This window comes from Oncorhynchus kisutch, unplaced genomic scaffold (assembly GCF_002021735.2).
Source record: "Oncorhynchus kisutch isolate 150728-3 unplaced genomic scaffold, Okis_V2 scaffold2441, whole genome shotgun sequence".
Classification (NCBI taxonomy): Eukaryota; Metazoa; Chordata; class Actinopteri; order Salmoniformes; family Salmonidae; genus Oncorhynchus; species Oncorhynchus kisutch.
In genome coordinates this window covers 7121-27031 of record NW_022264386.1, presented here as the reverse complement: position 1 = coordinate 27031, position 19911 = coordinate 7121, and the positions used below count along the sequence as shown (strand labels likewise).

The following is a 19911-nucleotide window of genomic DNA, read 5'->3' as shown; positions in this document are numbered from 1 at the left end:
TCATCGGCATACATGGACACCACCTTTTTTTTTAAGCCTTGGATTTATAATCCTCTAATGTTGCTATTTGATATGATTTAATAGCTAGCAAATCTTCTTGACAATTCAAAACACTCTGAGAAGTAGCCGCTATTTACTATTTTACACCTGGGGTTGCTATACAGTACTTTTACCCATTTCTAAGAGAATCACCGAAATTGTAAACATCCAGGCATTTTATGAATATATTTGTAGTCCGTAATTACCTGTAGATCCTGCCACATAGGTCGCTTGTCTGGGTCATTGAATTGCGACTCCATTTTGTCCCTATACTGACATTCTGCTTGTTTGATTGCCTTGCGGAGGGAATAACTATACTGTTTATATTCAGCTTTATTCTCGACCTCTTTCCATGGTTGAATGCGGTGGTTTGCACTTTCAGTTTTGCGCGAATGCTGCCTTCTATCCACAGTTTCTGGTTGGGGTAGGTTTTAATAGTCACAGTGGGTACAACCTCTCCAATGCACATCCTAATAAATCCACACACAGAGTCGGCGTATAAATTGATTTTATTGTCTGAGGCTTCCCGGAACATTTTCCAGTCCATGTGATCAAAACAATCTGAAGCGTGAATGGGTCAGACCAGCATTGAATGGTTTTAGTCACGGGTACATCCTGCTTGAGTTGCTGCCTATAGGAAGATGAGCAAGATGGAGTCGTGCTTGGATTTGCCAAAAGGAGGGCGGGGAAGGGCCTTGTATGCATTGCGGAAGTTAGATTAGCAGTAGTCGAGTGTTTTGTTCGATCAGGTACGAAAGTCAATGTGCTAGTAAAATTTTGGTTTTCTTGTTCTCAAATTAGACAAAAGAGAATTGTCTTGGGAGATAATGCAGTCGGCATTTGATTGTAAGGATTTCTAGGTCAGGTGAACAAAAGGACTTGAGTTACTGTATGTTATTAAACCCCAGCCCTTCCACTTACCAGAGAGATGTTTTTTCTGTGGGCACGACGCATGAAGAAACCCGATGGCTGTATCGTCTGACAACATATCCCGAGTGAGGAATGTTTCCGTAAAACATAGAATGTTACAATGTCTGATGTCTCTCTGGAAGGAAACTTGTGCCCTAATTTCGACCACCAATTACTGCTTAATTTCCAAATGACTTGAAGCGAGGCGACCGTCTCTGTCTGCGCCATCTTTTGATCACTTAGCTTCCTCCTTTAAAATATAATTTTAGTAATGGACATTATGGAAAAAAACAACGATTTATTGTGGAACTAGGACTCCTTGCACTGCATTCTGATGAAAGATCATCAAAGGTAAGGAACTATTTACTATTTCCACATCATTGTTGTCTCCAAGGTGGCATAGCAGTTCAGACGTCTTTTGTCCTCGTCTTGTCGTGTCCTGTATATATATATATTTACAACTTTTTCACATACATTTTATTTTTATTTTCCATCAACTCATCTTCAAAACACTCTCCTGCAACCCGCCTCACCAATGTATATTTATAAAAAAGTATTATTTACCTCAGATCTGTAATCCTCCAAGAAGCTAGCCTGAAACTAGCCAGAAGCTAATCCAGAAGCTAGTTCAGAAGCTAGTTAGCTCCTTTACTGGCAAATCGTTAATATTCAGCTAACCACGGTTTGTGGTCATCAGCTATCCTTTAGCTCGAAAATCTATCGCCAGTTCTGTACGGCGCAGCGCGGCTCGGAACGGAACATACCGGACCAATTTTTCTCTCCATGTCCCTGGATTTCGACTGCTCTCTGGACATTCATACCCGGATCTCACAGCTAGCTAGCTGCTATCCGTGTGACTATCGGCCTTCGTCGATTCCGGAGCAAACATCAATTATTCCGGAGCTAGCAAGCTCCGTCAATCACTCCTGAGTTCCATCAATCACACCTGGGCTGCAGTCACCTATCCGGACCCGTTTTACTGCCTTCGCGGAGCCCCACCGGGCCTTCACAACTGGACTGCCGACGTTATCTACCCGAAGGAGTTATTCGGCTGGCTCCTCCGTCGCGACGTTACCTGAACGCCCATCTGCGGCCTGCTAACCGTTAGCTGTCTTACCGGCTGCTATCTGAATAGACAATCGGACAATTTTTTATTATTTTTTTATTATTTTTTAAATTATTATTATTATGTTTTCTTCTTGGGCCTCTATAACTATATCTATTGTTTTTATTTTTGTTGTTGTTGTGTGATTTGGATTAATCCCCTCTACCACACGGAACCCCACTAATCTACTGACGGAACGTAAGGGGTGGCTAACAGACCTCCATCCTATGCTAGCTTGCTACCGATGCCCTGGCTAGCTGTCTAAATCACCAACCAACCTCTCCACTCACCGGACCCTTTTGATCACTCGACTAAGCATGCCTATCCTTAATGTCAATATGTCTTGTCCATTTCTGTTCTGGTTAGTGTTTATTGGCTTATTTCACTGTAGAGCCTCTAGTCCTGCTCACTATACCTTATCCAACCTATTAGTTCCACCACCCACACATGCAATGACATCTCCTGGTTTCAACGATGTTTCTAGAGACAATATCTCTCTCTTCATCACTCAATACCTAGGTTTACCTCCACTGTATTCACATCCTACCATACATTTGTCTGTACATTATACCTTGATGCTATTTTATCGCCCCCAGAAACCTCCTTTTACTCTATGTTCCAGACGTTCTAGACGACCAATTCTCATAGCTTTTAGCCGTACCCTTATTCTACTCCTCCTATGTTCCTCTGGCGATGTAGAGGTGAATCCAGGCCCTGCAGTGCCTAGCTCCACTCCTATTCCCCAGGCGCTCTCTTTTGACGACTTCTGTAACCGTAATAGCCTTGGTTTCATGCATGTTAACATTAGAAGCCTCCTCCCTAAGTTTGTTCTATTCACTGCTTTAGCACACTCTGCCAACCCGGATGTTCTAGCTGTGTCTGAATCCTGGCTTAGGAAGACCACCAAAAACTCAGACATTTTAATTCCAAACTACAACATTTTCAGACAAGATAGAACTGCCAAAGGGGGCGGTGTTGCAATCTACTGCAAAGATAGCCTGCAGAGTTCTGTCCTACTATCCAGGTCTGTACCCAAACAATTTGAACTTCTACTTTTAAAAATCCACCTCTCTAAAAACAAGTCTCTCACCGTTGCCGCCTGCTATAGACCACCCTCTGCCCCCAGCTGTGCTCTGGACACCATATGTGAACTGATTGCCCCCCATCTATCTTCAGAGTTCGTGCTGCTAGGCGACCTAAACTGGAACATGCTTAACACCCCAGCCATCCTACAATCTAAACTTGATGCCCTCAATCTCACACAAATAATCAATGAACCTACCAGGTACCTCCCCAAAACCTTAAACACGGGCACCCTCATAGATATCATCCTAACCAACTTCCCCTCTAAATACACCTCTGCTGTCTTCAACCAAGATCTCAGCGATCACTGTCTCATTGCCTGCATCCGTAATGGGTCAGCGGTCAAACGACCTCCACTCATCACTGTAAAACGCTCCCTGAAACACTTCTGCGAGCAGGCCTTTCTAATCGACCTGGCCGGGGTATCCTGGAAGGATATTGATCTCATCCCGTCAGTAGAGGATGCCTGGATATTTTTTTTAAATGCCTTCCTAACCATCTTAAATAAACATGCCCCATTCAAGAAATTTAGAACCAGGAACAGATATAGCCCTTGGTTCTCCCCAGACCTGACTGCCCTTAACCAACACAAAAACATCCTATGGCGTTCTGCATTAGCATCGAACAGCCCCCGTGATATGCAGCTGTTCAGGGAAGCTAGAAATCATTATACACAGGCAGTTAGAAAAGCCAAGGCTAGCTTTTTCAAGCAGAAATTTGCTTCCTGCAACACTAACTCAAAAAAGTTCTGGGACACTGTAAAGTCCATGGAGAATAAGAACACCTCCTCCCAGCTGCCCACTGCACTGAAGATAGGAAACACTGTCACCACTGATAAATCCACCATAATTGAGAATTTCAATAAGCATTTTTCTACGGCTGGCCATGCTTTCCACCTGGCTACTCCTACCCCGGACAACAGCACTGCACCCCCAACAGCAACTCGCCCAAGCCTTCCCCATTTCTCCTTCTCCCAAATCCATTCAGCTGATGTTCTGAAAGAGCTGCAAAATCTGGACCCCTACAAATCAGCCGGGCTAGACAATCTGGACCCTTTCTTTCTAAAATTATCTGCCGAAATTGTTGCCACCCCTATTACTAGCCTGTTCAACCTCTCTTTCGTGTCGTCTGAGATTCCCAAAGATTGGAAAGCAGCTGCGGTCATCCCCCTCTTCAAAGGGGGGGACATTCTTGACCCAAACTGCTACAGACCTATATCTATCCTACCGTGCCTTTCTAAGGTCTTCGAAAGCCAAGTCAACAAACAGATTACCGACCATTTCGAATCTCACCATACCTTCTCTGCTATGCAATCTGGTTTCAGAGCTGGTCATGGGTGCACCTCAGCCACGCTCAAGGTCCTAAACGATATCTTAACCGCCATCGATAAGAAACATTACTGTGCAGCCGTATTCATTGATCTGGCCAAGGCTTTCGACTCTGTCAATCACCATATCCTCATCGGCAGACTCGACAGCCTTGGTTTCTCAAATGATTGCCTCGCCTGGTTCACCAACTACTTCTCTGATAGAGTTCAGTGTGTCAAATCGGAGGGTCTGCTGTCCGGACCTCTGGCAGTCTCTATGGGGGTGCCACAGGGTTCAATTCTTGGACCGACTCTCTTCTCTGTATACATCAATGAGGTCGCTCTTGCTGCTGGTGAGTCCCTGATCCACCTCTACGCAGACGACACCATTCTGTATACTTCCGGCCCTTCTTTGGACACTGTGTTAACAACCCTCCAGGCAAGCTTCAATGCCATACAACTCTCCTTCCGTGGCCTCCAATTGCTCTTAAATACAAGTAAAACTAAATGCATGCTCTTCAACCGATCGCTACCTGCACCTACCCGCCTGTCCAACATCACTACTCTGGACGGCTCTGACTTAGAATACGTGGACAACTACAAATACTTAGGTGTCTGGTTAGACTGTAAACTCTCCTTCCAGACCCATATCAAACATCTCCAATCCAAAGTTAAATCTAGAATTGGCTTCCTATTTCGCAACAAAGCATCCTTCACTCATGCTGCCAAACATACCCTTGTAAAACTGACCATCCTACCAATCCTCGACTTTGGCGATGTCATTTACAAAATAGCCTCCAATACCCTACTCAACAAATTGGATGCAGTCTATCACAGTGCAATCCGTTTTATCACCAAAGCCCCATATATTACCCACCATTGCGACCTGTACGCTCTCGTTGGCTGGCCCTCGCTTCATACTCGTCGCCAAACCCACTGGCTCCATGTCATCTACAAGACCCTGCTAGGTAAAGTCCCCCCTTATCTCAGCTCGCTGGTCACCATAGCATCTCCCACCTGTAGCACACGCTCCAGCAGGTATATCTCTCTAGTCACCCCCAAAACCAATTCTTTCTTTGGCCGCCTCTCCTTCCAGTTCTCTGCTGCCAATGACTGGAACGAACTACAAAAATCTCTGAAACTGGAAACACTTATCTCCCTCACTAGCTTTAAGCACCAACTGTCAGAGCAGCTCACAGATTACTGCACCTGTACATAGCCCACCTATAATTTAGCCCAAACAACTACCTCTTTCCCAACTGTATTTAATTTTTATTTATTTATTTATTTTGCTCCTTTGCACCCCATTATTTTTTTATTTCTACTTTGCACATTCTTCCATTGCAAAACTACCATTCCAGTATTTTACTTGCTATATTGTATTTACTTTGCCATCATGGCCTTTTTTGCCTTTACCTCCCTTCTCACCTCATTTGCTCACATTGTATATAGACTTGTTTATACTGCATTATTGACTGTATGTTTGTTTTTACTCCATGTGTAACTCTGTGTCGTTTTATCTGTCGAACTGCTTTGCTTTATCTTGGCCAGGTCGCAATTGTAAATGAGAACTTGTTCTCAACTTGCCTACCTGGTTAAATAAAGGTAAAATAAATAAAATAAATTTATGATGTAATTTCGTATTTCTCTTGACTTCAACATGGCGGAGAAATATATTTACGTCTTAGCGCCGTTTTAGATTATTGCATGGTATGCTTTTTCGTAACGTTTAAATAAATTCTGATACAGCGGTTGCGTTAAGAACCAGTGTATCTTTAATTATATGTAAAACATGTATCTTTCGTCAAAGTTTATGATGAGTATTTCTGTTATCTGGCATAGCTCTCTGTAATTACTCCAGATATTTTGGAGGCATTTCTGAACATGGCGTCAATGTAAACTGAGATTTGTGGATATAAATATGCATATTATCGAACAAAACATAAATGTATTGTGTAACATGATGTCATATGAGTGTCATCTGATGAAGATTATCAAAGGTTAGTGATTAATTTGATCTCTAATTCTGCTTTTGTGACTCTATCTTTGGCTAGGAAAAATGGCTGTGTGTTTTTTTGGATTTGGTGGTGATCTAACATAAATATATGTTGTGTTTTCACTGTAAAACATTTAAAACATTTTAAACATTTTAAACATTTAAAAAATTGGGCAGAATGGGTAGATTAAGGGGGCAGCATTTGGATAAATAGCGTGCCCAATTTCAACTTCCTGCTATTCATGCCAGGAATATAAGATATGCATAGTATTAGTAGATTTGGATAGAAAACACTCTGAAGTTTTTAAAACGGTTTGAATCTTGTCTGTGAGTATAACAGAACTTATGTAGCAGGCAAAACCCCAAGGACTAACCGTTCAGATTATTATTTTATTCTTAGGAACCTGTTTTCAGTTCCTACCACTTCCACTGGATATCACCAGTCTTTGGAATTTGGTTGAGGTTATTCATTTGTGCAATGAAGAAGTAGGCCATTTGGGACCTGCGTAACACTGTTGAGAGTTGAGCAAGACGTGAAAAGTAGCAGGGTTTGTTATCTTCAGGTATTGAACACAGATAGACCAGTCTACAATTGATTGATTATTAACGTTTAAAAATACCTAAACTTGTATTACAAAAGTAGTTTGAAATATTTTGGCAAAGTTTATAGGCAACTTTTGAAATATTTTGTAGTGACATTGCATTTTTTGGAAGCTGTTGTTTTCTGGATCAAACGCGTCAAATAAATGGACATTTGGATATATATGGACGGAATTAATCGAACAAAAGGACCAATTGTGATGTTTATGGGACATATTGGAGTGCCAACAAAAGAAGCTCGTCAAATGTAATGCATGTTTTATATTTTATTTCTGCGTTTTGTGTAGCGCCTGCAAGATTGAAATATGCTAGTATGTATGTTACATGTGTGATTTAATGAAAGTTCGATTTTTATATCATTTAAAAAAAATTGCCGCACTGCATTTTCACAGTTTTTTGCCCAAGTGGGACGCAACTGTCCCCTATACCATAAGAAGTTAATTAAGGAGACACTGACTCAACACAGGTGACCCCCAGGGGTGTGTCCTCAGTCCATGTTCACCCATGACTGCGTGGCTTTGCACAACATCGCGGTTGTAGGCCTGATAACCAGTAGGCCTGATAACCAACAACGACGAGTCAACCTGTATGGAGCAGGTGTGTGAACTGGCATGGTGGTGTCATGACAACCAGTAGAGAGAGTCACAAGTTTTAAGTTTCTCAGCGACCACTTCACTGCGGACTCGTCATGGACCAACATGACAACAGCGTCTCTACTAGGTGGCTGAAAAAATTTGGCATGCTGCCTCCTCTCTAAATACTACTACTGCACCATTGAGATCGTCCTGAGCGGATGCATCATGGCCTGTTCTGGCAATATCTCCGTCCACAACTGCAAGGCACTCCTGCACGTTGTGAAGATGGCACAGTACATCACTGGGACAGTGCCCTCACCCATCCAGGACATCTGCCTGAGGAAGGCACGCATCATTATCAAGGACCCCACAAAAATCAACCACAAACTCTTCTCTCCCTTATCGTCGGGCAGTCCATATTGGTGTATGCAATCTGATTCCAACTGGCTTAGAGACCGTTTCTTTCTACAATCCATCAGACTGCTGACTACAGATATTTTGCACATGTTATTGCAGGTGCAGCAAAATGCGCATGTTACAAGCTTTAGTTAAAGTGCAGTAATACCTAACAATACAAAACAATAAACACAAATCCCCAAAATGTTAATAAAGGAATTAAGAAATATCAGAATGAGCAATGTCAGGGTAAAAAAAAAAATGAATAAAAAAAAATATCCAGGTGGAAGCTTTGATCCCTTATTGATGTCCCTTGTAAAATCCACTTCAATCAGTGTACATGAAGGGGAGGTGATTGGTTAAACAAGGATTTTTAGGCCTTTTAGGCTAGCAGATGGGCATTCAGGGGACTTCATGACGGGGGAGCCAGTTGAAACCCCCTCGGGTGGATTACGTCAGTTGTCCAGTCGTGATGGATCAGCAGGGCTCCATATCGGCAATTACAGGGGTCCAGGCCAATTGGCAAAATAGGTATTGTAGCTTAAGGAGTGGCTGATTGACCTCTTCAGCTAGCTGGGAGATGGGCCTAGCATAGGCTAGCTCCAGGCTAATTGGTGGTTGCTTTGGGACAGAGACGTTAGCCAGGAGAAGCCAATCGGATAGCAGCTAGCTAGCTGCGATGACCTAGGTGAAAAGGTTCAGAGCTTGAGGTAGGAATCCAGAGATATGGAGAAAAATAAGCCCGATTTGCTCTGTGCTCTGTGCTCTGTGCAGCTCTGTGCAGACTGGCGAGATATGTCCTTGCTAAAGGTAGCTGATGACAACTAGCAGTGGCAAGCTGACTACTAGCTAGTTAGCTGGCTAGCTTCTGTTGGGAGTTCCGGATCAAATGTAAAGGAAATAGCAGAATCATACCACATCACCAAGCTTGGACAATTGGTCTCAACCCCGCTCTTTGCAGCTGGGCAGACGGGCCGACCTCGGGTGTGAAGGTAGGCAACAACACCTTCACCACGCTGATCCTCAAGACTGTGGAACAACAAGGGTGTGTGCTCAACCTCCTCCTGTACTCCCTGTTCACCCATGACTGAGTGGCAACTCAATCATCAAGTTTGCTGACAGCAGTGGTAGGCCTGATTTCCAACAATGACAAGACGGCATACAGGGAGGATGTGAGGACCCTGACGGAATGGTGCCGGGAAAATAACCTCTCCCTCAATGTCAACAAAACAATGGAGATGATTGTTGATTACGGTAGACAGCAGAGAGAGCTAGTCCCCATCCACTTCTACAGGGTCGCACTGGAGAGAACGAAAAGCTTCAAGTTACTCGGCGTGCACATCACAATCAACCTGAAATGATCCATTCGTAGAGAAAATGTGATGAAGGCGCAACAGCACCTACTCAACCTCAGGAGGCTGAAGAAATTTGGCTTGTCCTGTAAGGCCCTCATGAACTTCTACAGGTGCACCATTGAGAGGATCCTGTAGGGCTGTGTCAATGCCTAGTACGGCAATTGCAACCAAAGGGCTCCCCAAATGGTGGTGCGGTCAGCCCAACGCATCACCGGGAGCACACTGCCTGCCCTCCAGGACACCTACAGCGCTCGGTGTCACAGATAGGCCAAGAAGATCATCAAGGACCTCAGCCACTCGAGCCATGGCCTGTTCACCCCGCTACCATCCAGAAGGAGGTGATAGTACAGGAGCATCAAAGCTGTGACCTAGAGACTGAGAAACTGGAGATAGAAGTTTCTTACTCCAGTCCATCGGACGTTAAAATCGTCTCCTCTAGCCGGCCTCCTCCCATAACCCAGCCCAAACTTAGTCACTATTAAAAGCAGGGTACTGGGTTGACACCACCTGGTACTCTACCCTGTACCATAGAGACTGCTGCCATATGTACATGGTCATTCAACACGGTTCACTTTAATAATGTTTACAATAGAGTACCTGTACTGGGGTTCTGTGGTCACCGAACTGCCTTCAAGCGCAGCGGTCTCCCTTCACAGGAGTGGCAACTGGGAACATATAAATGCACAAAATGACTAGGACCAGCCTTTCTGGTCCATGGCAGTGAAGCCTGATAAGTGCAACACCCAAAGGGCTGCAACTTTGACGGGCAAGGCACCTGTTCAGCAGCCCTGAGAATGGGCAGTTGAGAGGAAGAGGACACACACTCAGCCACCAGAACAACACATCGTAGGGATTGGACCATAGAGAATGATAGTCACAGTATATCATCTTTATATGTGTCCCATTATGGCGTACGTGAGCGCAAGGGCAGCTCCATTCAAATCAAATAACAAATGTAATTACATTAGAGACAATAGAGGCAATATTCATTTTATTAAAGTAGTCCATTGTCTTCTATAATTTCTATGAGTTGGTAAACAAACTTAAAGGCTGTACACCATCACAGAGTGTTTTGTTTGAAAAGGTACTGTATGAAGCCAAAGTTGGCAATTTAATGCTACCTACAGTTATGCAGTGTTTGCTCAAGTGTATAATTAATTGGATGATCCCTCCTGATAACCTGGATTGAATAATGGGGAGCGTTAGGCAGGATGCAACCTTTTGGAAGGTTCAGATAAAAATATGCTATATTGAACAAATATGTCTCCCCGACATGGAGATTATTAAGGAAATACGTTGTCTCTATTCATGAAATGTATATCTGCAATGCTCAAAGGTTTTGCGACTGAAAGTGGCCCGTGTGATTCTTCCTTAACGAACGGTCTGCACAACGCATCACAGGGGGCAAACTACCTGCCCTCCAGGACACCTACACCACCCGATGTTACAGGAAGGCCATAAAGATCATCAAGGACATCAACCACCCGAGCCACTGCCTGTTCACCCCGCTATCATCCAGAAGGCGAGGTCAGTACAGGTGCATCAAAGCTGGGACCGAGAGACTGAAAAACAGCTTCTATCTCAAGGCCATCAGACTGTTAAACAGCCACCACTAACATTGAGTGGCTGCTGCCAACACAATGACACTGACTCAACTCCAGCCACTTTAATAATGGGAATTGATGGGAAATGATGTAAATATATCACTAGCCACTTTAAACAATGCTACCTTATATAATGTTACTTACCCTACATTATTCATCTCATATGCATACGTATATACTGTACTCTATATCATCGACTGTATCCTTATGTAATACATGTATTACTAGCCACTTTAACTATGCCACTTTGTTTACATACTCATCTCATATATATATACTGTACTCGATACCATCTACTGTATCTTGCCTATGCTGCTCTGTACCATCACTCATTCATATATCCTTATGTACATATTCTTTATCCCCTTACACTGTGAATAAGACAGTAGTTTTGGAGTTGTTAGTTAGATTACTTGTTGGTTATTACTGCATTGTCGGAACTAGAAGCACAAGCATTTCGCTACACTCGCATTAACATCTGCTAACCATGTTTATGTGACAAATAAAATTTGATTTGATTTGAGAAGCTCCACCTAGATGGCTACTTTGTTGGAAGCCCTCAGTGGCAATGTTCATGCCAACATGGATTTCATCCATCTAGAGTCCTCTATCTAACTCCATGAGACTGACTCAATAGCCAGGTTTTGACCACCAAACGCAGGCCCCTAATTGCAATGAGGTGCACCTGGAGACAAATAGATACACCTGGGTAAATTAAGACATGTCACATAACATAAATACCAGGTGTATTGGATCTTGTTATCATCAGTTGCATTTTCTCTGTTAGTACCACTCCTGTACCTGGCATCATGTGCATTTTGAGACTGACGGTGGTCACATGTGAGTATACAAAATCTGTATCTGATGCAGATTAGAATTTAAATATATATGACAATGTTTGTATTTGTGAGTGAAAAGAAGTACATGTAATATGATTTGAGGGACATTCAGTTCCTTTTAGGCAAAAAGTTATTCAAAGCATGGAATATGAGACCAAATGCTGAACTTGCGTATAGAGACCAATGCTGAGTTGTAGCTTCATGGTCCAAGTGCATATGATGTTGAATGTTGCTGAACTAGCTGTGTGATGTTGTTTCAGTGCTGGCTACAGCTTGCTGCACACTAACAGATGGAGGTACTGTATGTAATAATGATGATACTACTTAACCAAGCTAATGTGAGTGGTGTGTAATTCCTGTTTATTTGTCCTGGCAGCAATCAGCATCACGTGTGAAGGCTCTGATGCTTTACTGCAATGTGGTAAGCTAGTCCACACTGCTGAACAGTATACTCACCGACCACCTATGATCGTTTATACTGTAGATTAGCGTCACTAGCCCACACCATAGAGACCCATACTTGGCTCTCCTTCGTGCCTCACTGTTCTCCATCTCCCTCAGATGGAGGTAAGATCCATATCAAGCGTGCGAACTACGGTCGTCGTCAACACGATGTTTGTTCTATTGGGCGCCCTGATAACCAACTCACCGACACCAACTGCCTCAGCCAATCCTCCACCAGCAAGATGGCAGAAAGGTACTAGAACCTGTAACTCCTTGGCTGTAGTGTAAACAACCACCAGCAAGATGGCAGAAATGTGCTGGAACCTGTTGTGTTTACCTGTATGAACTCATGACCTCAACATGTCTTTGAAACACACAGATGCGGTGGGAAGAGCGAGTGTATTGTCCCTGCATCCAATTTCGTTTTTGGAGACCCCTGTGTCGGGACTTATAAGTACCTGGACACCAAATACTCCTGTGTCCAACAGCAAGAAACAAGTCAGTCTCTGAATGTGTGCTAATAATATTTAGTATTTAATAGTATTTAGTATTTAGTATTTAATATTTAGTGTTGGTATGACTGTGTCATGTTGGGACATTGTTTAATTCTCCTACCCACTTTTAATCTTGTAAAAAAGTAAGCTCAGCTGATTGCTAGAAAAGGAATATAATGGGTTGGTTCCCCTATGGTACCAGCTTTTTAACTTTTGTTTCTCCAAGTGTAAACCACCCTCAACTGCTAACTAACCCTAGCAAGCTGTGGATATGCAACTTGTTTAGTTTGAGTAGCCTATAGGGAGGTCAGAGACCTGGCAGTGTGGTGCCAAGATGCCGAAGGAACTGGTAGTGGACTACAGGAAATGGAGGGCTGAGCCCTTCCCTGCCAGGAGGCTAAAAGGATTGGTGTCAGCCCTCCGATTCTGAATTCTACACCATTGAGAGCTTTTTGACTGGCTGCATCACCACTAGGTATGGCATCTGACCACAAGGTGCTACAGAGGGTATCGCGTACGGCCCAGTACATCAGAGGCCGCGCTCCCTGCATCAGGATTTCGACACCACCTGTGTCGGCAGGCTCTACATTGTCAAAGACTCGCACCCCCCAAGTTATACTGGTCTCTGCTACTCCATAACAAATGGTACGGCTGCACCAAGTCTGGAACCAACAGGACCCTGAAAGGCTTCTACTTCCCCCAAGCCTTAACTGCTGAATGACTATCTGCATTGACCCTTTTTGCAGTAACTTTTTTGACTTGTCTCATATGCTGCTGCTGTTCCTTGTTAAATTGACATATCTAGCTCAATTAGCCAGCAAGAACATGGAAGGCAAGTGTCAAGCTTATATGATGCTTGTGCACTTAATCTGGTTTACCATGTTTCAGTGAACGGTAACTAGCTAGCGCAACTCCTACAGTTTTGCAGGGTTTATAGCCAATCTGACAGATGGCACAAACTGCACAGATTGGGTGTAGCGGGGTCGACTTTATTTTTTCAACAGTTTAGGTCTAGCCAGCCAGTTTGCTTAAAATGTTAGCATTTCGAGAACTGCTCATAAGGAAGTGAAACTAAAAGGTAACGGTGGAAGATGACGCGCCTAACTTTTTGTACTTTGGTTCATGCTAACGAGTTTATAATGACTTTTAGAAAAATGCACCTGAAATCAACATTCCCTGTCAGTGCGCATCACTAACACTTCACCAGGCTAATGTATGTCTTAATTTGTCTGGCCAGTGGTGTAACTCCTGTGTTGTCTTTGCAGTAAGCAGCATCATATGTGAAGGCTCTGATTCTCAACTACTATGTGGTAAGCTGGTCAACACTACCGTACAGTTTAATCATGTGGTGCCGTGTATATTAGTCACTAGCCCACACCAACACCAAGGTTTGTCCTTTCTCTTCCTCAGATCGAGGTGAGATCCGTATTCAGCGTGCCAACTATGGTCGTCGTCAACACGATGTGTGTTCCATTGGGCGCCCACATCAACAACTCAAAAACACCAACTGCCTCAGCCAATCCACCACCAGCAAAATGGCAGAAAGGTACTGAAACCTTCAGTGTGCATTTAGCTGTAGGAAGTCATTGGCTGTGGTGTTAACCTCTACCTGTTGACACACAGGTGTGATGGAAAGCGCCAGTGTATCGTCAAGGTATCCAACTCTGTGTTCGGTGACCCCTGTGTCGGAACCTATAAGTACTTGGATGTGGCTTACACCTGTGACTGAATGTGAGTTTTGTATAGGTGCACATGACTGGGAACTAGAATTCGTGTTGTATTTTACCTTTATTTAGCATGGCAGTTAAGAACAAATTCTTAATTTCAATGATGGCCTAGGAACAGTGGGTTGACTGCCTGTTCAGGGGCAGAACGAAATATTTGTACATTGTCAGCTCATGATTTGTACTTGCAACCTTTCGGTTACTAGTCCAACTCTCTAACCACTAGGCTACCCTGCTGACGATTTTGTCTTGCAGGATATCTTCCTGGGGAACCTGAAGATGTACAAGGCTTCTGGGATATCTTCATCAGGTCGTGCTGTTTTCCTCCAACCTCTAAATCAACTTCAATGACCATTGTAAACCCGTGTACATTGTGCTGAAGCATTTCTTAAACAATTTCTGAACTGTGGCTGAATTAAACGAAGCGGCAGGAAGACGATACTAGTTGCCTCTTGTACATTAATAAATGTCACACCAATATTACTGAACATGTGTCCTTTATTCTCTCTTACTGGTCCTAATTCGTATGCATCAACAGCTAAGCTGGTCACAAAGCAGGCCTGGATAGGTAAACATTTTAATACAATGTGTAGACTCTACAAACCTTGCTCGTTAAGTGGTTGGCTCATGAACCAAATGTTCCCTTTCTGTGTAGATTCAGTTTGACTATTTCATCTGGTAATAAACATACTTACAGGGAAGCTGCCCAACCACATCACATTAGTCATCTAACAGCCTCTTAGCCAGAGACACAAAGGGTCAACGGCACGTCGACAGATCTCCCACTGTCAAATGGGGACCTGACCGATACAGCCCTCCAAGAGCTGCCCCTCAAGCATCAGATTCCACCCTGAGAAATACATTGAATTCCTGCCCATGCACCACCAATGAACGAGAAACATACAGGCCAATATAACAGCAAGGCCAACGATGTATGGAACCATGTCCATCTATGAGCATTTGAATGAGTGTATGCATTTTGTACAAACACCTGCATGGCATCAGCCTCAACTGTATCAACAAAGCCCCTCAGTGTCATTCAAATGTATTTGTATTTGGAATTAATTTGACATCTGTATATCCTTTGCCCAGGAACTCCACTCCCCCTTCCCCTTATCTCCAATTCCACATCCCAAACCTCAGCTTCCCTTAGCCCATCCCACCTGTCTCTGCTGGCCAGACACTACGCAGCATATTTCAACTATGCTGTGATTAACATACAATTTCTATTGAATAGACTACAGGTTGAGAAACTATAATAGTATTATAATATTTGACTTGCTCTCCAGATCTCCAAAAGGGTATTTAGTGTCAATTTTAGATCAATGTTTTGCATTTTCAACCATTCCTGAGAAGCTACTTGCGGGAAATACTAAAATAAATGGTCAATTGATTCTGTACTCAACAAAATCTGCATTAGCTGAAAAGCACAAGTCTTGAATCAACTCATAAACCCTGTCCCATGGAATCGGTAAATCAAATATCGCTTCCCAACTATTTTGCAGTCTAAATGACACATATCAACATCCTGGTCCTCAAATGAAACTGGTATGCAATTTGTATTCCTCTGCAAGTTCTGATAATTTATATTGGGCAGACAGACCACTTCCCTACCTCCTCCTGCTGCTACCTGCCTCCATTTTTGGGGTAATGCTGTAATCAATTGGTTATAATCTAGTACTGAGTAGACCTTTCCAAATAATTCTGATAACTCCATGAAAGACAAGTCAACCATTCCAATTTACAATATTTAAATATAAAATACCCTTTTTCAAACTTGTTTCCCATAAATACAGGTCTTTCATCACCCAGCACATTTATATTCAGCCATAATATTTAAATTGTAGCCAGCTCTGCAATACTTGTTTGAAAAAGAGAGACTTTGAAAAAGATATCATTTGCAGTAAATCAAAAATGAGACATTGAAATCTGTACACAGATAAAGTTATTTAAACAGTGGATTAGCTTTTCTTAGTTTACTTGAGAACCATTTAGGGTTCAAGTGAAACTTTTGAATAAGTGAAGATTCTAGAGATGTTTAGTGCTTTCATATATAATCTCACAACACCCAATTCATATTCATTATAAAGCCAGCTAGTCCTGCATATCACCCATCATCCCACTGCTGGTTTGCTTCTGAAGCTAAGCAGAGTTGGTCCTGGTATGTCCCTGGATGGGAGAACAGATGCTTCTGGAATTGATGTTGGAGGGTCAGTAGGAGGCACCCTTTCCTCCTGTCTAAAACATATCCCAATGACCATAGGCCGCAGGGTGCCGTCTTTTGGATGGGACGTTAAAGGGATGTCCTGACTCTCTGTGGTCACTAAAGATCCCATGGCACTGATCGCAAGAGTAGGGGTGTTAACCACAGTGTCCTGGCTAAATTCCCAATCTGTCCTTCATACCGTCATGGCCACCTAATCATCCCCGGTTTATAATTGGATCCTTCATCCCCCCTCTTCTACCCTGTAACTATTCCCCAGGTTGTTGCTGTAAATGAGTATGTGTTCTCAGACAACTTACCAGTTTAAATAAAAATATACAAATGTATAAATATAGATAGGCACACTGTTTCTTGTCTGGTTTAGCATCCCAGATAAAGCTAAATATTTTTTACTCATACGATTTGAAAAACAAGTCATCAGGAGTAGGCAGAGCCATAAGTAAGTGAGTAAACTGAGATAGGACTAAGGAGTTAATCAGGGCAAATTTTACATAAATAGACAGGTATTTACCTCTACATTTAATATTTTTTTTCAATGAATACCAAGCATTTCTACTTCTCCGTCAGCCCATTTTAAATATGAACTGCATAGTAATGTACAAGATGTATTTTTTAAAGACCCAATTCATAATATTTTACACTTATCATAATTAGGTTTTAGTCCAGAGAGTACAGAAAAGTTATCTACATCTTCAATGAGACATTGCAGGGAACTAGCAAGAAGATTAAATATTAAACTTGAGTTAGCAGCATACATGGACACCTTTGTTTTTAAGCCATGGATTTCTAATCCTCTAATGTTGTTATTTGATATGATTTAATAGCTAGCATTTCGATGGCCACAATGAATAGATATGGTGACAGCGGACACCCTTGTTTAACTCTTCTTGACAATTCAAAACTCTCTGAGAAGTAGCTGCTATTTACAATTTTACACCTGGGGGTGCTATACAGTACTTTTAACCATTTCTAAGAGAATCACCGAAATTGTAAACATCCAGGCATTTTATGAATTTATGAATCCGTAATTGCCTGTAGACCCTGCCACATATACGTCTCTTGTCTGGGCCATTGAATTGCGACTCCATTTTGTCCCTATACTGACAATCTGCTTGTTTGATTGCCTTGCGGAGGGAATAACTATACTGTTTATATTCAGTTTATATCCAACCTCTTTCCATGGTTGAATGCGGTGGTTTGCGCTTTCAGTTTTGCGCGAATGCTGCCTTCTATCCACAGTTTCTGGTTGGGGTAGGTGTTAATAGTCACAGTGGGTACAACCTCTCCAATGCACATCCTAATAAACTCAGTCACAGAGTCGGCGTATAAAACGATTTTATTGTCTGAGGCTTCCCGGAACATTTTCCAGTCCACGTGATCAAAACAATCTTGAAGCGTGGATTCCGATGGATCAGACCAGTGTTGAATGGTTTTAGTCACGGGTAGATCCTGCTTGAGTTTCTGCCTATAGGGCGGTTTGAGAAAAATGGAGTCTTGGTTGGATTTGATAAATGCAGCCTGAGGATATCTGGTTTCCTGGGGAAGGGGTGGGGGGGGGGGGGGGTATACACAGCTGTGACTATAATCAAAGAGAATTGTCTTGGGAGATAATGCGGTCGGCATTTGATTTTAAGGATTTCTAGGTCAGGGGAACAAAAGGACTTGAGTTACTGTATGTTCATAAACCCCCGCCCTTCCACTTACCAGAGAGATGTTTTTTTTCTGTCGGCACGACGCATGAAGAAACCCAATGGCTGTATCGACTCTGACAACATATCCCGAGTAAGCAATGTTTCCGTAAAACATAGAATGTTACAATGCCTGATGTCTCTCTGGAAGGAAACTCGTGCCCTAATTTCGTCCACAAATTACTGCACAATTTCCAAAGGATTTGAAGCGAGGCGACCGTCTCTGTATGCGCCATCTTTTGATCATTTAGCTTTGTCCTTTAAAATATAAAATGGAGAATCACAGATAAGTGTATGTGTGTAATAGAGAACAGGTGCTAATTTATTTTGTATCTCTGTAGTTAATTTTATTGCTTCCTGTACGATTAGAGAATGTATTTCCCTTAGTCCTGTCTCTTTAGCCAGAAACTGCTTTTTTGTTGTTGTTGAAATGTCACACCCTGACCATAGTTTGCTTTGTATGTTTCTATGTTTTGTTTGGTCAGGGTGTGATCTGAGTGGGCATTCTATGTTACATGTCTAGTTTGTCTATTTCTATGTTTGGCCTGATATGGTTCTCAATCAGAGGCAGGTGTTAGTCATTGTCTCTGATTGGGAACCATATTTAGGTACCCTGTTTGGTGTTGGGTTTTGTGGGTGATTGTTCCTGTCTCTGTGTTTGCACCAGATAGGGCTGTTTTGGTTTTTCACATTTCTTGTTTTGTTAGTCTATTCATGTATAGTTTCTTTATTAAAGAACCATGAATAATAACCACGCTGAGTTATGGTACGCCTCTCCTTCGACTCAAGAAAACCGTTACATGAAAATTGAATTGAATGACCTCTGAAGGTACATTTAAAGGTATCCCAAACAATAAGCGGATTTGCTGAACTTATGTTGTACTGGAAAAATTTAATTAGAAATGATTTTGTCGAAATTAAACATACATTGTCACCCAGTAAACTTCGATACCATGTCCAATATCCCCATCCACGTGGACATTCCGTAAGAGTTATGTGAAGGCCAATTAGATGATGATCCGATCACATTCGGTCTCCTATTGTCCATTGGTTTGATATGGGATGAGCAGTGCAGTACTACAACTACAGTCCCACAGGACATATTAATGATGGCATAATATAAATAAAAAATGAACTGTGGATCACGCCTCCATTTCATGATATTCTGGTTCGCCTAATTTCAGTTTGACAAAAGTATAGTGTCGCATCATTGTACCATCTAAACTGCAGTGAAATATATTTTCAGACCAAAAATATTATTTTCAGGTGTTGGATACTGGTGTACAAAAATGTAACTCAGCATTGAAATAGCGCACTACTGATCCACCACTTAGACTTGATTTAAATGAGGGACAGATCGATTTTGGTGCATTGCCGAAATATGTGGGACAGTGCCAGAGATACCTTTGAGGAGATGGGGAAACTCCCTTGGCATTGTATTAATGCCCATTTGTATGTTGCCCATACATTGTCAATGGGCTGCGCAGTGCATTCTGGACTATTCTGGAACAAGGAGAGCTCTTCAAGGAG

At 42.5% G+C, this 19911-nt stretch overlaps 1 protein-coding gene across 3 annotated transcripts; it reads left to right on the top strand.

Moving 5' to 3' along the window:
* Window positions 1-11680: 11680 nt before the first annotated feature.
* LOC116370066 (L-rhamnose-binding lectin CSL3) lies at window positions 11681-14957 on the top strand. Of its 3 annotated transcripts, none has more exons than XM_031819663.1 (9): window positions 11681-11808; window positions 12068-12103; window positions 12184-12228; window positions 12369-12504; window positions 12631-12749; window positions 14011-14055; window positions 14156-14291; window positions 14369-14476; window positions 14696-14957. In XM_031819663.1, exons 1-8 carry the CDS (start codon window positions 11778-11780, stop codon window positions 14472-14474), a joined length of 654 nt encoding a protein of 217 aa, XP_031675523.1. In that variant the 5' UTR covers window positions 11681-11777; the 3' UTR covers window positions 14475-14476; window positions 14696-14957. The 3 variants fall into 3 exon arrangements, with proteins under 3 accessions (XP_031675523.1, XP_031675522.1, XP_031675524.1); XM_031819662.1 differs by having other exon boundaries at window positions 11682-11808; window positions 14725-14957; XM_031819664.1 differs by lacking the exon at window positions 12068-12103 and having other exon boundaries at window positions 11719-11808; window positions 14725-14957.
* Window positions 14958-19911: the final 4954 nt, after the last annotated feature.

Coding starts and splice junctions, on each gene's coding strand:
- LOC116370066 (XM_031819663.1), top strand. CDS start 11,778: ATGTGCATTTTGAGACTGACGGTGGTCACAT. Junction 12,750..14,010: donor TGTCCAACAGCAAGAAACAA/GTCAGTCTCTGA, acceptor TTGTCTTTGCAG/TAAGCAGCATCATATGTGAA. Junction 14,292..14,368: donor ACCAGCAAAATGGCAGAAAG/GTACTGAAACCT, acceptor GTTGACACACAG/GTGTGATGGAAAGCGCCAGT.